Below are 14,903 nucleotides of genomic sequence, written 5' to 3' on the forward strand. Positions count from 1 at the left end.
ACTGTGGGTTCCCAGTGCCAAGCTGCCCCCTGGTGGCCGCCGTGCTCTGTGTCCACACACCAGACCACCACCCAGGCCTGGCAGCTTATTTCTGCCTTTTAGAGTCCTTCCAGCCCCTGGGGCTCCTTTGGCAGCGTATCTTGGTGCCCTGTGAGGTGGAGAGAGAGCAAGAGTGTGGATTAGATCCTATCACATGTGGGTGGGGCAGGGGGAGCGCCAGGCCCAGGGGGCAAAACTGGGGGAGGGATGGAAGGCATGGGGGGAGTGGGCTCACCCGGCCCCCACAGAAGCTGTTGGAGGGTCTACTTTCCCTTTAGGAGCTTCTGCAATGGACAAAGTTCAAGGGGGGCAGGGGGGCTTTTGATTTCTGGGATCTTCCCCCAGACAGTCCTTGACCACAGCTCCCCTCCATTTACTCAGTGGCCCCTGCCCTGGCCTGGGGGCTGGAGCTGACATCCCATGGGGCTGAGGTCAAGTTCTTAATTCTGGGCAAGGGGAGAGGGGCCTGAAGCTGGGGGAGGGTCAGGGAGCCTGGAGGGGAGCAGATTGAGCAGCGTCAGAGCTGGGGGCACTGGGCCTGCTCCGCCTCACGGGTCCAGGCAGGGTGACAGTGGCCAGGCGTTGGGCCTTGTTCAATCCATGAGAAGGAAGAACTTTTTTTCTTAATCTTTTCATTTTTTAAAAAATATTTTAACTGAGATATCTTCACCCATCATACAGTCCCTCCAAAGTATGCAGTCAATGGCTCACAATATTATCCCATAGTTGTGTATTCATTACCATGATCAATTTTAGAACATTTACAGCACTTCAGAAAAAGAAATAAAAAGAAAAAAAACACATATATTCCATACCCTTTGCCCCTCCCTCTCATAGCAATCTACCCATCTTTTACCCCTCCTACCATTATTTATTTATTGTCCTTTTTTTTTAACTCATCTGCCCATATTTTTTTACTCATCTGTCAGCCACAAGGTTTTCACAATCACACGGTCACATTGTAAAAGCTATAGTTCTACAACTGTCTTCAAGTATCAAGGAATAAAGTTCAACAGTTTCAGGTACTTCCTCCTAGCCATCCCAAACCATCCCAAACAAAAAAGGGATATCTGTATAATGCATAGGAATAACCTCCAGGATAATCTTTCCACTCTGTTTGAAATTTCTCAGCCACTGAAATTTTATTTTGTCTCATTTCTCTCTTCCTTCTTTTGGTCAAGAAGGCTTTTCTTTTCTTTCCTTTTTTTTCTTACCATATGATCATTACATTCTTGGTATATAATCAATAACTCACAATAGCATCACATAGTTGCATATTCATCACCATGATCATTTCTCAGAACATTTGCATCAATTCAGAAAAAAATAAAAAGAAAAAAACTCATATATACCATACCCCTTGCCCCTCCCTCTCATCAATTGCAAGTATTTCCATCTACCCAACGTTTTTTTCTTTCCAAGTTTATTCACTAATGTTAGTTCACATCAGTGAGACCATACAGTATTTGTCCTTTTGTTCCTGGCTAATCTCACTCAGCATAATGTCCTTAAGGCTTGATGGAATGTTATGCAGCTATGAAACAGAATAAAGTTATGAAGTATGTAACAACATGGATGGACCTTACCCAATATATTTTAGTCTTTGTTTTCCCTATTTGTTTCTATACCCCTTATCACTCCCTTTCATTGATCACTAGCATTTCAATCTACTCAATTTATTTTAACATTTTCCCCCTATTATTTATTTATTTTTAATCCATATGTTTTACTCATCTGTCCATACAGTAAGATAAAAGGAGCATCAGACACAAGGTTTTCACAATCACACAGTCACACTGTCGAAAGCTGTATCATTAAACAATCATCTTCAAGAAACATGGCTACTGGAACACAGCTCTACATTTTCAGGCAGTTCCCTCCAGCCTCTCAAATACACCTTAACTAAAAAGGTGATATCTATTTACTGTGCAAGAGTAACCTCCAGGATAACCTCTCGACTCTGTTTGGAATCTCTCAGCCATTGACACTTTATTTTGTCTCATTTCTCTCTTCCCCCTTTTGGTCGAGAAGGTTTTCTCAATCCCTTGATGCTGAGTCCCAGCTCATTCTAGGATGTCCATCCCACGTTGCCTGGGAGGTCTACACCCCTGGGAGTCATGTCCCACATAGAGAGGAGGAGGGCAGTGAGTTTGCTTGTCGTGTTGGCTGAGAGAAGGAAGGCTTTTCTTAACATGTCCACATTGCCAGGAAGATTTATACCCCGGGAGTCATGCCCCACGTGTTGGGGGGGAGGGCAGTGAGTTCAACTTAGAGAGAGAGGCTGCATCTAACCAACAAGAGGTTCAACAACTTTTAATTTGACTGTCTGTCCATCCATCCATCTCTCCCCCCACTCATCCACCATCCACCCATCCAACCACCTATTCATCCATCCGTCCCAACTAACACCGACTGATCACTGTGCCAGGCACTGTCCTAGGCTCTGAAGAGACAGCGTGATTGAGACAGACTAGAAAGGTCAATGGCTGCTGGTGGGGTAGCACTGGGCGGGAGGTTGGAGACATGGGAGGGTCAGATCCCTCAGAAGCCGTGGAGAGGACTTGGGCTTTAATTCTCGGAGCACTGAGTAGCTAATGAGGGCTCCTAAGGGTGAGGGGTTGGGGACCCAACTCAGGTTACACACACTCAGTCTCACTGTCTTCATTGAAACCTATGGGGCTTGAGCTACACTTGTCCCAATTCTCCTCGTGGGGACATGGATGCTCAGAGAGATCCCCAGCAGGCGAGTGGGAAGTTGAAATTTGAAGCAGGGTCCTGCTGACAGACAGAGGTGGGTGCGGGCAACCACAGGGCATTGACAATCTCAGGGATCCCCACCTGGTCCCCAGCCCCATTGCACCCTGTTCCCATGACAGCCCATCATGCCCATTTTACAGACCAGGTCTTTGAGGCCCACAGAGGGAGTGGAGAATAGGCTCTGGAGTCTGGAACCTCAGCGACTCTCTCCATGTGATGGGGATCACTCCAGTGCCGACCTCATGGGGCCATCAGGACAAAAGGCTAGAAGCAGTGCCGGGCACCTAGCAAAGATTATACACATGCCAACTATTCCCTTCACGACAGTCACCTTGCTGGGAAGTCGCAAAGTATTCCCGGGGCTTCCTCTTCTGCAGTTTGTTTTGAAGGATGAAGGTGGGGTGGGGGTGGGGCAGTGGACTGACTGGAAGTAGAGTCAGACTGGGTTTGGGGAGAAGCTGGAAGGGTGTGGCAGGTGGAGGGCATGGCCCAGGCAAAGGTGTGGCCATCTGGCCCCAGGTGCCCTGTCAGCCTGCCCTTCTGACTGTGTCCCCCTCCTTGTCCCCAGGGAGCCGGCTGAGTGCTTCCTAATCTCCTAATGTTTCCATTTGCTGTTTGGCTGTGGGTTGGAGACTGTTTTTAGCTTCCCTGGCTGGTCTCACTGCCACCATCCCCCCACCCTCTTCCTGCTGGTTCTCTTGTTTGCTGTGGTCGAATAATGCTCTGGACTTCCTGAGCTGTTTGTTTGAAGACTGGCCCGGTATTGATTTAATCCTGTGAGCACTTAGCCTGCAGAGCCAACGTAAGGCCTGCCCCCACCCTGCAGTGGCCTGGGGGCTCAGAAAATCCTGGGGAGTCGGGGTGGAGAGAAATCAAGACCAGGACTCGCTTAGGTCATTTTCTTAAAAAAAAAAAGTTGGTTCTAGGGGCTTTTTTAGGCTGCCAACACCGCTGCTCCTCATTCAGGCTGTGTGGCTTCCAGGCGGTGAAGTCACCTCTCTGAGTTTTTTGCCTCTAGAAAATGAAAAGATGTCATAGCGCTGTTGAGAAGACTCGGTTCAATGTATTCATTCAAACCCTGTTTTCTGGGCACCTTCTAGGCTCTGGAGCTGTAATGGAGACTCAGATAAGGTCCCACTCTCAGGAAGGTTAAACCCCACAAACAGCAACACAACTCTCCACTCTGCAGCGTGCGTGCGAGAGGGCTGTGAGAATACAGCAGGGTGAGGGCCTGGAAGGGCAGGGCTGCTGTTCTCAGGAGTGTGTAAGGAAGCCAGCCCTGGGGGAAAGGAAGTCCAGGCAGAGGACACGGCCAATGCAAAGGCCCTGAGGCAGCATGTGTGTGGCAGGCCAGAGGAGGAGCAAGAAGACAAGAAGCCTGGTGGGGAAGGAGTGAGGGAGAATAAAATAGGAAACCAGGTCAAAGGGTGGTGGGTGCCAGCTTGCACAAGGCCTTGTAAATGGGTGCCAAGGGTGACAGCCTGGCCTGGCACCCCCCCAACCCCCCATCTTGAGCTCCCAGTCCGACCAGGACTCTGGAGCTGAGCCCTGAACTGCCCACCTCAGGTCAGTGCCTGATTCAGGTCACCTTCAGTTGACCTCCACTTCCAGCTCCCTGGGGGACAGATCTAGCTGGGGGTGGGAGTGGGGGTGGGGGCGGTGGGGGAACTGAGGAAACCACCTTGGGGAGACACAGGGTGGGGAGGGCCTAGTGTGCTGAAGTTTTCTACCCACCCACGTGTCCTTCTGCCTGGGTCTAGACTCTGGAGATTTAATGGAGAAGTGACAAAGTTCTAACCCCTAGGAGGGTTAGAATCAGAGAAAGTTGCTGCCCCAGACCTGTGGGAATCCAAAGTCCAGGCCCGCAGGACCCTGTCACCAGCCCTCTCCTCCCTCAGCCCCAGCTTCTGCTCACCAGCTTTGGTCCCCCCTCGCCGTCTTCTAGGTCACAGCTGCACCCCCAGGTCCACCACAGTGGCCTTGGCTTCGGCCAGCCTCCTCGGGAGCTGATGGACCTTCACAGCCTCTTGGCCCTGGATCTGGCAGCAGCAGAAGGGGCAGGTCTGGCCGTCCGATTGCTGGGGGGCGGGAAGGGGGGTGGTCGGTGAGGGGAAGGGCCAGGGTCTCCTGGGACTGCAAAGGGCCTCCAGGCACGGGGAGGCCAGGAAATGGAGAGAGAGAGAAGAATCATGGAGAGAGAGATGGGAGACAGATGCTGACAGAGAGAGCGAGAGAGAGGACCAGGGCACGGCTGTGAGCCAGGAGCTACTGCTCTTGGTTCTCAGGCCTTTGCCAAGAAACTCACGGGCATGAATGCCCGCTCGGGCCCTGAGAGGGCACTGCCATCAGCCCATTCTCCAGAGGAGGAGACTGAGGCTCAGAGACATGAAGCCGCCATCCCAGGTCACCCAGCGAGGGAGGGAAGGAGCCTTCCCACTAACGATAGAGCTGGAGGAGAAATGGAGGCAGCAGATTCAGAGCGAGAAGGGGACAGAGGCCCAGACACGGACAACCAGACTCCTCCCCCCAGTCTCAGTTTCCTCATCGGGTGGATGAGGCATATGGGAGATCCCCTTGGGAGGGGTGAGGCGGGGGCCAGACTCACCTGCCAGGCAGCCAGGCAGCAGCTGCAGAGCAGGTGCCCACACGGCTCGATCTTCACATCCTTGTCGGCTCGATCTTCACATCCTTGTCGTCGGCACAAATCTTACAGACCTCGAAGGTGGAATCCATGGCCCAGTGGAGCTGCAGCTGCTCCTGGATGGGGAGGAGGAGGAGATTCGGGGTGCCACGCGCGGGGGCACAACTCAGCTACAGGAGCAAGGTCCCACACTTCTGCTCCAGCCCAGACCCTTCTCCCAAAGGTCCAGTCATCTGCTGTCTCCTCCTCTTCCTTCCTTCTCATGCGGCTTGTTCTCTAGGGTTGCCTACCCTTAGGGATTGTCAGATTTAGCCAATAAAAACACAGGGTGTCCAGTAAAATTTTAATTTCACGTAAAGAATGGGCAAAATATTTTTAAAGTATAAGTATATCCTAAATATGAAGGGCTATCCTTATACTGAAAAGTTTTTATTGTTTGTCCCTCACCCATGGGGTGTCGGTGAGGATTAAGATAGGTCACGTGGTGGCACAGGTGCTGTCACTAGGGAATACTCAAGTGCATTAGCCAACGAGCATTTTTTTTTTTTTTTTGCCAACGAGCATACTTTCCTCCATCAATCCCCATGATAACCCCTGGGAAGGAGGCAGGAGGAGCTGTATTTCCAGAAGCGGAACTGAGGCTCAGAGAGGTGAAGTGATTTACTCAAGGTCACACAGCCACTAAGTCAGCACTCCACCTCTGTAATTCTAGGACCTCATGCCATGGGAGAGAATCCCCGAGCTGGGGTGAAGTGGGGCGGGGGGCGCTGTGAGCAGGGGCCACAGGCAAGGGCCTGGGTCTCACCTCAGACACGTGGATGTGCTGATACAGCTCTAGCTGGCAGAGCTCAGTCACGTCCAGGTTGTGGTTCTTCCCATCGGGGTAGAGATAGCTGAGGGGAAGGAAGGAGGTGGTCCGAGAGGCCCTCGAGCTCCCCTGCGCCCAGACAGACCCACAGGGACACCCCGGGGCCCCTTGACTTCTTCAGATAAGGTTTTGCCCCAAACTCATTGCTGGCCTGAGAATATTTTTCTTCCTCCCTCCTCAGATTGAGACTTTTCAGGCTACGTCCCCTCAGAACCCCAGGGCAGGGCTGCATCCCCCACCCAGGCCCCTAGGGCAGCTCAGACCAGGGTCGCCCTGGGGTTCTGAGTGACTCAGAACTTAAGTGACTCAAGCTCTGGAAACAAAGATTAGATGGAACCAGAACCAGAAAATGGATGAAAATCCCAGCGGGCCGTCCCCAAACCTCTCCCTTCGTAGATTCTCCAGGCTTGACCGCATCTCAGAGTCACAGATGCTGGTATGACCAGATCCCAGAATCTTACATATCGGGGCTGGAAGGACCCCCGAGAGGCCCCACCTCAGGAGGGTGGACGGAGGCTCCAGGCAGGCGAGGCGCTTGGCCAAGGCCCCACAGTGAGGCTGGGTGAGCCGGGGCCCAGGCCAGCTGGGGCTCTGGACTTGCTGGGTCTCCAGGGGTCGGACAGCAGCCTCACATCAGCAGTGGGGTCACAAGTGCCCACAACGAGGCCGGTGGTGTCCCCACCCCCGTTGAGGCCATTGAGGGAGAGTGGTGCAGGAAACCTGGCCCCAATTCCCAGATGGCTTTTCCACAAACACACCGTGGGGCATACCTCTCTGCCTCAGTTTCCCCTTCCATAACACGGACATAACCATGCCGTGGCCAAAGGCTGGCAACAAGGATTAAACAAGATACTGGTCGTACGTAAAGCGAACGTAAGCACCATCCCCAGATGTGAACGCCCGATTAAAGGGAACTGCTGTGACCAGCTTTAGTCCCAGAACGCCGCTTGTTGTGCGGCAGGAAAAATCTCCCAATCTCTCAGCCTCAACTGGGGACTTCCTGACTGCCAAATAGCAGGTACAGGTATATGAGGGGATGAGACCAGAATGGAGGTGTTCACACTGATTTAAGCTCCAGAATCCTCTCCTCTAGTGGAATTTGACCAGGAACTCAGGTCTAAGAGCCCATGCTAGGCTGCCTAGCTACAAATCCCAGCTCATCAGTAGCTGTGTGACCTGGGGCTAGTAACTCTGCTTCTCTGTGCTCCAGTTTCTTCATCTGTCAGATGGGGATATAATAATTGTATACATGTGTTATACACACATATAAATACATACATATATATGCATTTATACATATATGTACAATACATACATATATGTATTTGCATGCGTGTGTATACACACGCACACACATATTTAACTTATATTAAACGTCCACAAGATCTGGAGCCTCACTTACTTATTTTGCCTCAGCTTCTATCCAGGGGAACTTCTGAGGGGCACTGGAGCAGCCAAGGTTACAGCTACCAGCCTAGCTTTCCCCAGTTCCCTTACCGTCCTTACAGTCTGTATTCTAGATAAGAATATGGAAATCTATAACCCAAAGTTCTCGAGCCCACTTCCTAGGAATGATGCCAGTAAAATTGTACTCAACTTCCCCCCCACCCCCCCACTTCTCAGAGCTGCTTCTAGCTCACAGGGCAGCTTTGCTAGCTTTGAACTAGACAAAGTCCCTTCCTCAAGACCCTCGACTGCCACCTGCAGGAATATTATCACAGCATTGCAAATGTCCATGTCTGCTCTGAGTGGTGGGTATCCTCTGACATGATGATCTTGTGCAGTGCTCAACAGGCACAACCTTTTGCAGTGGCTTTTGCTGACCCATACCTCCCCGCCCCCACCAGGATGGGGACTCACAAGCCTTCTTTCTGTCCCTCCAGGAGCATCTGGTAGAGGGGCTTGTCTGGAAGAATGGTCTGCAGGATTATGCTGTCTGTGTTTACAAACCCCATGGCCCATTGCCCCAGGTGAGCGCAGCTGGGACGAAAGATGTAGCTGGAAGGAGAGGTAGGTGGGCAGGGTGAGGTGGGTGGCAACTGCTGTTGCTTCGGGAGCCACCCCCAACCCCACCCTGTTGGAGAATCAGATGTCTTAAGTCCTTGTCCCTTTACGGGCCCAAGTCTCCACTCTTTAGGCAGCACGCTACTAGGTTCCTCCTGTCCATCACTGTAGAGGATATCTGTTGGTGTTGCCTGCCTGGCACCTCTTCTTCCAATAACAATGCCCCAGTTTTTATTTGGGGACCTGCCCCTCCTACACTGGGGTTTAAACAAGGATGACTCTGGCTTGGCCAGCCCTCATGTTTCAGGATCCCTGACCGCAGTGATGGCAGTAAGGCCTGGGACTTTTGCTGACAGCATCAGGGTGAGGTACCCCATTTCTACAGAGGATGCTAAGCTGGTAAAGTGTACAGTGGGGGCTTCTAGAAGTCATTTTGCCAGCTTGAGGAAAGACCCTCATTTCTGAGAATGAAACCAACATAGAGGAAAGGAGAGACGGGGGATGAACAGGAACTGACTCCTATAGTAGCATTTGAGCACCTTGATCGGTTGTGCCTGAACTCCATACTGTAGTCCTTTGATTATGGATATTAATTCATTTCTTTTGATTTTTTTTCTTAAAACAGCTTGAAGCCTACCTGGAAGAGGGCCAATATACCCGCCTTCCTAGGGATCCTGCAGGAATTCATGAATCTGACCTACTATCCCCTTAACTTCTTGGTGTTGCAGGCAGCTCAGCTCCTCATTTGTGTGTGTGTGTGTGTGTGTGTGTGAGTGCATGGGTTGGGAATTGAACCTGGCTCTCCCACATGGCAGGTGAGCATTCTATCACCACTGAACCACCTGTGCACCCTAGCTTCTCAATTCTTAACCTTCTAGGCTCAAAAACTCCAGGTTTGAAATCATTCAAGGACTCAGGTGTCTGGTTTCTCAGTCTCCTGCCCTGCAGGTGGGAGGTCAGATTCAAAATATTTAATAAGTGGTACAGCATGGGCTCTGACCAGAAATGGACCTGAATCTGGAGCAGGGACTTTGGGGCTTCTGCTGAGCCAGGTATTGTCCCTGTAGTGGCTGGACTGTGGAGAGGTCCAAGAGATTCTGAAGAGGAGCCAGGGTGGCAGGGCCACTAGGCATCTTGCCTCTGAGTCCTTAACTCCCTGAGGACCTAGATACTCCCTGAGGACCCAGATGCTTCAACCCCAGTTTGTGCTCTCTGAGGGTCTCCGGGCTTCCTCCACCCGCCAGCCCAGGACCTGGACACCTGCACCCCTGGCAGCCCCACCCCCACGAGGCCTGGGTCTTTTACCTGCCTGGCTTGTCCCTGCAGGCCTGCAGGCATACATGGACATCATTATATGTGAGGAAGGCCATGTAGCCCGGATGGTTGACCGCCAGGAGCTGCCAGTTCTTGAGGAGTGTTGGCCATGGCTGGGGTGGGGCAAGGCTTGGGTCAAGAAAGGGCCAAAGAAGCAGCCTGCTGGGGCTCGGTGAAAGCTCTTTACCCAGAAGATCCCAGCTTGCTCTGCCCTTGGACCCAGGAGTCCAGGGTCCCCCAGCCCCTGCTCCCTCTGACCCAGGAGTCCGAGCACCCAGCCCTGGCCTTCCCTGACCTGGAAGAGTCTGGTGAAGATGTCAAACTCAAAGATGGACACATGGCCGTTGCAGGTGAGGTCAATGGTGGAGCGCAAGGCCAGGGCCGAGGCGCCTGGTGTGATGGGGTGGCGAGTGCACAAGAATGATTCAAACTCAGCCCAGGACAGCACACACCTTTGGGGGGTGGGGGTGGGGGGACAAAGCTGAGGCCTCTGGGAGCTTTGGATTGGGAGGATCTCTGGGAAGAGGGGGCTGGGGGCTGGGACTCCCAGGTCTGAAGGAGGAGGGAGCTGGGGATTGAGACTCCTGGGTAGGGGCAGGCTGGGGCTCCAGGAGCCCAGGGCTCGGGTCGGGAGCTCACTCACCGGGCCCCACAGAACTCCCTCCAGAAAGTGTGGGCTGGAGTCTTGGCGAGCCAGTAGGTGTGTCCGCAGTACTCCCCATCAGGGAAGAGTGCTCCCAGCTCCACGTGCATGTGGCTAACGATGAGGGCCAGCTTGGCCAGCTGTTGCCTGAGGGGATGGGCTCTGAGGACCTGGGCCGGGCCTTGGTGTTCCCACTGACCGCCCCTTCCTTGCAGGGCATGGCCTCAGGGACACTCCCTAGCTCATTGGTGCAGGATGAGAGTCCTCCCCAGCCCGCCTGGTGGTCCTCCCTGCTCTGGACCTAAGTTTGGCCCATCTGTGGAGGAAGTGGAAGTTCTGCCCAGCATGCAGATTGTCCTCAGCAAAGGTCAGCCTCTGCCGGCAGCCCGGGGTGGCAATAGGTGAAAATCTTTGCCAGTTTGGACCATGGGGATAACTAGAGCTGAGGGCATTCGGGGCTCAGTGTGCCACCCACCCTCGGAGATTTCGCCCGGGTGTTAGCAGCCCCGGGTGGTGGGTCCCTGTCTTTTCTCCTGCCGGCTGTTTTCTGATCAGGATGTGGGTGGCAGTAAACGGTGGCTGTGACCTTTACCAGAGGTGTGGTTTTTTAGCAAGTCCCTTTTTTCCCCCTAGGTCTGTTTCCTCAACTGTGAAATGGGGATAAGTGCAGGTTAAGGTCAGTCCTTATCACATAGGGGAGTGATGAGGACTCTGACATGTCCTCCAAGGACACAAAGTGCACTCGGGCTGGCAGTTGGCCCTCACAGAAGTTGAATGGTGACAATTTTTTGATGCTGGCTTTTATTACTAATAGCTACCTGGGGTCACCGCTGACAGTTTATGAGCAGCTGCCCCCACCCAGAGCGTGAAGCTCTGTTGTCTGATAAGGCCACACACATACACATATATGGCTCATCCAAATTGAGATGTACCGTGAGTGTAATGGACACATGGGATTTCAAAGAAAGAAAGAAAAAGAATGAAAGAATGACATATCTCATTAATAACTGCTTTATACGATTACAAGTTGCAATGATAATATTTTGGATAGAGTGAGTTAAAGAAAATATGTCGAAACTGATTCCCCTTGTTTGTTTGTTTTTAAACTTTTTTTTTTTTTTGCTGTGAGTATACCAGAAAATTAAAAATGACATATGTGGCATGCAGTATATTTTCGTGGATAATGTTGATACAGAACATCCCAGGATACTTGAGATTGTAGAATACCTGTCAGAAGTTTCTAGAATGCACTGAGTCTAGAAATTGACTTCTAGAGATTTACTTGACATGGTCAGTTAGGATAGGGAGGCTAGATTGTAGGTGACAGTCCCCTCAAGCAGGATTTGTCCACTTACCACCTGACTTTCGAATGTCGCATTGGACATTTATAATTTTCTGACTTTCGAATGTCGCATTGGACATTTATAATTTTCTGACTTTCGAATGTCCCATTGGACATTTATAATTTTCTGAGCCTAGAACACATTTTACAAAAGTCTTTTTTACACATTTTAAATTTAGACTGGATTTTGCAGATATTGAGTTGACCTACATGCCAAAGGCAGATTGTATCTGATTCAGCAAACTTGACCTTCAGGCGTCAAGTGACTGTTCAATTCTGTCTTGCAGAATAATCATGCATCAGCATTTTCATTCCAAGTGTAGATACTTTCATTTTGAAAAACTTTCCTTTTTTTCCATTCCCTTATATTACAGTTTTGGTATTATAGTGATTTTTTTTTTTTTTTAAGTCATGAGTGGTTTAACCTATGCATTTTATTTTGGGTTGAATTAAGAAGACACTAGAGGGGGGTGATCGGGTAGTTTCTCGCCTGCCATGTGGGAGACCCAGTTTAGATTACTGGCCCATGCACACTCCCCATCTCCTCCAAAAAAATGAAGATACTAGAAAATATTTGCTGTAAATTAATGGGGTGGAGCTTGACAGGCTTGAGAACCATGAGTTGGAGCCTTGTTCTGGGTCCCAGACCCCAAATCTCACGGGACTGGGTCACTCAGCAGCCCTGTTCCCTGAGTTATGAACACCCCCCAGGGCGAGCAGACCAGTCCCAGGGCCTGAACTAACTGGTCCTCAGCAACCAAAGACCAAAAGGGGCCTCTGAGACCCCCAGACAGGGACCACCATGTGGACTTCATGATTGGTTTCTCCAGATGTGTCAATCCACCCCTATTCCTGCGGGTCCCCAGGGGCTCCCCATATTCCAGGACAGGGCATCATTTAAAGGCTTCTGGGAAATGGAGTAGGGAGGACCTGGCTGCTGGGTGACCAAGAGAGGGGAAAATGGGGGTGGAGTTGGGGGTGGGGCAGTGACTGTTGAGGGAAGGGTCCCCAAGGAAGGAAAAAACTGGATGGCCCAGTTTACCAGGTTCCCTCATGGAGGAGGAGCTGGGACCTGGACCCCTGGGTCTGAGCCCCCACCCCCACCTCCACCCACTCCCGGGTGGCAGGGGAGTGCAGTGTTAGGAAGAGGTCTTGGAACCCTGATTGCTGGGTCTAAGCCTGGAGGTGCCCCAAACTCTTGATTCCTGGAGAAAGAGGTCCTGGGGCCTTGGCTTCTTGGATCTGAGGGAGGAAGGCACTGGGGCCTGCCGGGGACCTCACTCTGATCCCACCTATGTCGTGGGCCAGGGGTACACTCACTCACCTGACACTGGGGCCCTCCAGGTAAAGCTCCCTGTTGGTACCCGTCCGGCCGCGGGGTGGTAGCAGCGCCGCCACCTGCTGGCTCTTGGCCTCCAGGTTGGGGAGGTAGACCTCGAGGTAGTCCCCGGCGCTATCGGGACTCTCGGAGCCGCTTCTGTCCGCCGTCCTCCGGGCGCGGGCCACCTCGCGCAGCAGCAGCGCCGTGCGGGGCAGCAGGTCCCGTAGCGAGGGGTGGCTCAGGGTGATCCGGTGGTCGCTGCATTGCGCCTCCAGGCGCTGCAGCAGGTTCACCGCCCGGCGGAGCGCGCGGGATTCCTCCCAGTGTCGCCTCCCCGGGGCCGCCGCCACCGCAGCCATGGGTCCCTCGGGTGCCCAGTGCCGTGCGCGCTCGGTGGGGAAAGGGGCGGCCCGGCCCGGGGGAGGGGAGAGGGGCGGGGGTGATACGGGGGAGGGGGCCTGGAGAACTGGAGAGGGTACAGCAGGCGTCCATGTTTCCAAAGAGGGCACCTCGGTCCCCTAGAGGTGCGATTTGGAAGTCTGAGTCCCCAGGGAGAGCAGACAGAGTGGCTTAGGTGGGTGGCGGTGGGACGGGACTACTGAGTGTGTGTTTGTGTAAGGGGGGGTGATTACAGAAAGCACGCCTGGGGCTCTACGGGGGGGGGCAGAGGGCCAGGCCCCAAGGTTGTAGGGGAGGGTGGGCTGGGGTCACCTGAGACTTTGGCGGGAGGAGGGTGGGTGGAGGCGACAGGGATGGGAGCTTGGCTAGCCACACTCTTCAGGGAGGTGGGGGCTGGGGCGCGGCACCCAGGGGTCGGGGCTGAAGGTCTGGGTCCTTGATCGTGGCACGAGATGAAAGGTCAGAGAACTGAGCTCACTCGGAGGTGAAGAATGGAATGCCATGCCTTTGTCCCTAAGAAGGAAGTCACAGAGTGACCAGACCCCTCTCTGGTCCCCCTAGGAGCAGAGGTTGGAAAGAAGTGGTCTGCGAGGGCAAGGATTTGCGAGAGGATTCCTGAGTTCCTACGTTCGACGTCTGCAGGAAATGAGGATGTAATTTAGATGCCCAGATTTCCAATGGAGGCAGATTTCTGGGACCCCGGGGGCGAGGCCGGAAGACGGGGTTCAAGAATGCAGGGCCCCGGGCGGAGCTTGTCGGCACAGGATTGACCGAGCGCGCCTTCCTCCCCAACTCGCAGAACCTGTACCATCAGCCCAGCGCGCGCTGCTCTCTGGGCAGCCACCTGGGGGCGTTGCAAGTGGGGCCGCCCCACAGCCCCAGAGCGCCGAGGCCACGCCCCCGCGCCTCGACCACGCCCAAAAGCTACAGGCCACGCCTCTGGCGACCTGGCCAGCTCCCAGGACACTACGCCACGTTCTGACCGCAAATATTCACGATCCCCGGAGAATTTGGATTCGGAGAATAATAGTAACGGCTGACATTTATTGCACACTCGCTCTGTCGCGCCCTGTGTCAGGCTATACAAACATTTCTCACGGAATTATCAAAAACCCTCTGAGAGAATGGAATGATCACATATTGGGAATGTTTGTGTTTCTTTCTGTAATTTTTTTTAATTAATAAAAAAATTAAAAAAAAAAACCTCTGAGATGAGGTCAGAGGTGGGAGGGAACTTAGGGAGAAGGCTGAGAGGGGAGTCACCCGCTGCGCCCCGAGACACTCCTCAGCCCCTACTCGCTCCCCTCTTGGAAGCTGAGAATCCTGAACTTGTGGAAGTTTCAAAGTTGTGTCTCAGGCTAGGCAGAGCCCGGGTCTTGGCTATTAGGATGGGCGGGGTTGGCATCCCATCACCTGGCGCTCCTGCTTCTCCCAGCCTCAGTTTCCTTCACCGGAAAATAGGATGAAAACCATCATCCTAGCAAAAATTCAAATTTCTGGCCAATAGAAATGTTGGAGAGGAGCCAGTGGAGTGTAAATGGAAAAACTCCTTTGGAGAGCAGTTTGGCAGTCTCC

The 14,903-nt window shown here is 52.8% G+C and overlaps 1 protein-coding gene across 1 annotated transcript; it reads right to left on the reverse strand.

Annotated features, from left to right (window-relative positions):
* Positions 1-976: 976 nt before the first annotated feature.
* On the reverse strand, positions 977-13,288 carry CBLC (Cbl proto-oncogene C). The gene is given in 10 exon segments (XM_077130464.1): positions 977-3,080; positions 4,712-4,874; positions 5,402-5,470; positions 5,473-5,553; positions 6,243-6,330; positions 8,166-8,303; positions 9,615-9,736; positions 9,919-10,075; positions 10,267-10,413; positions 12,933-13,288. Coding segments are annotated over 9 exon segments (1,290 nt in total). The 3' UTR covers positions 977-3,080; positions 4,712-4,742.
* Positions 13,289-14,903: the final 1,615 nt, after the last annotated feature.

Source organism: Tamandua tetradactyla, chromosome 16 (genome assembly GCF_023851605.1).
Source record: "Tamandua tetradactyla isolate mTamTet1 chromosome 16, mTamTet1.pri, whole genome shotgun sequence".
NCBI classification, from domain to species: domain Eukaryota; kingdom Metazoa; phylum Chordata; class Mammalia; order Pilosa; family Myrmecophagidae; genus Tamandua; species Tamandua tetradactyla.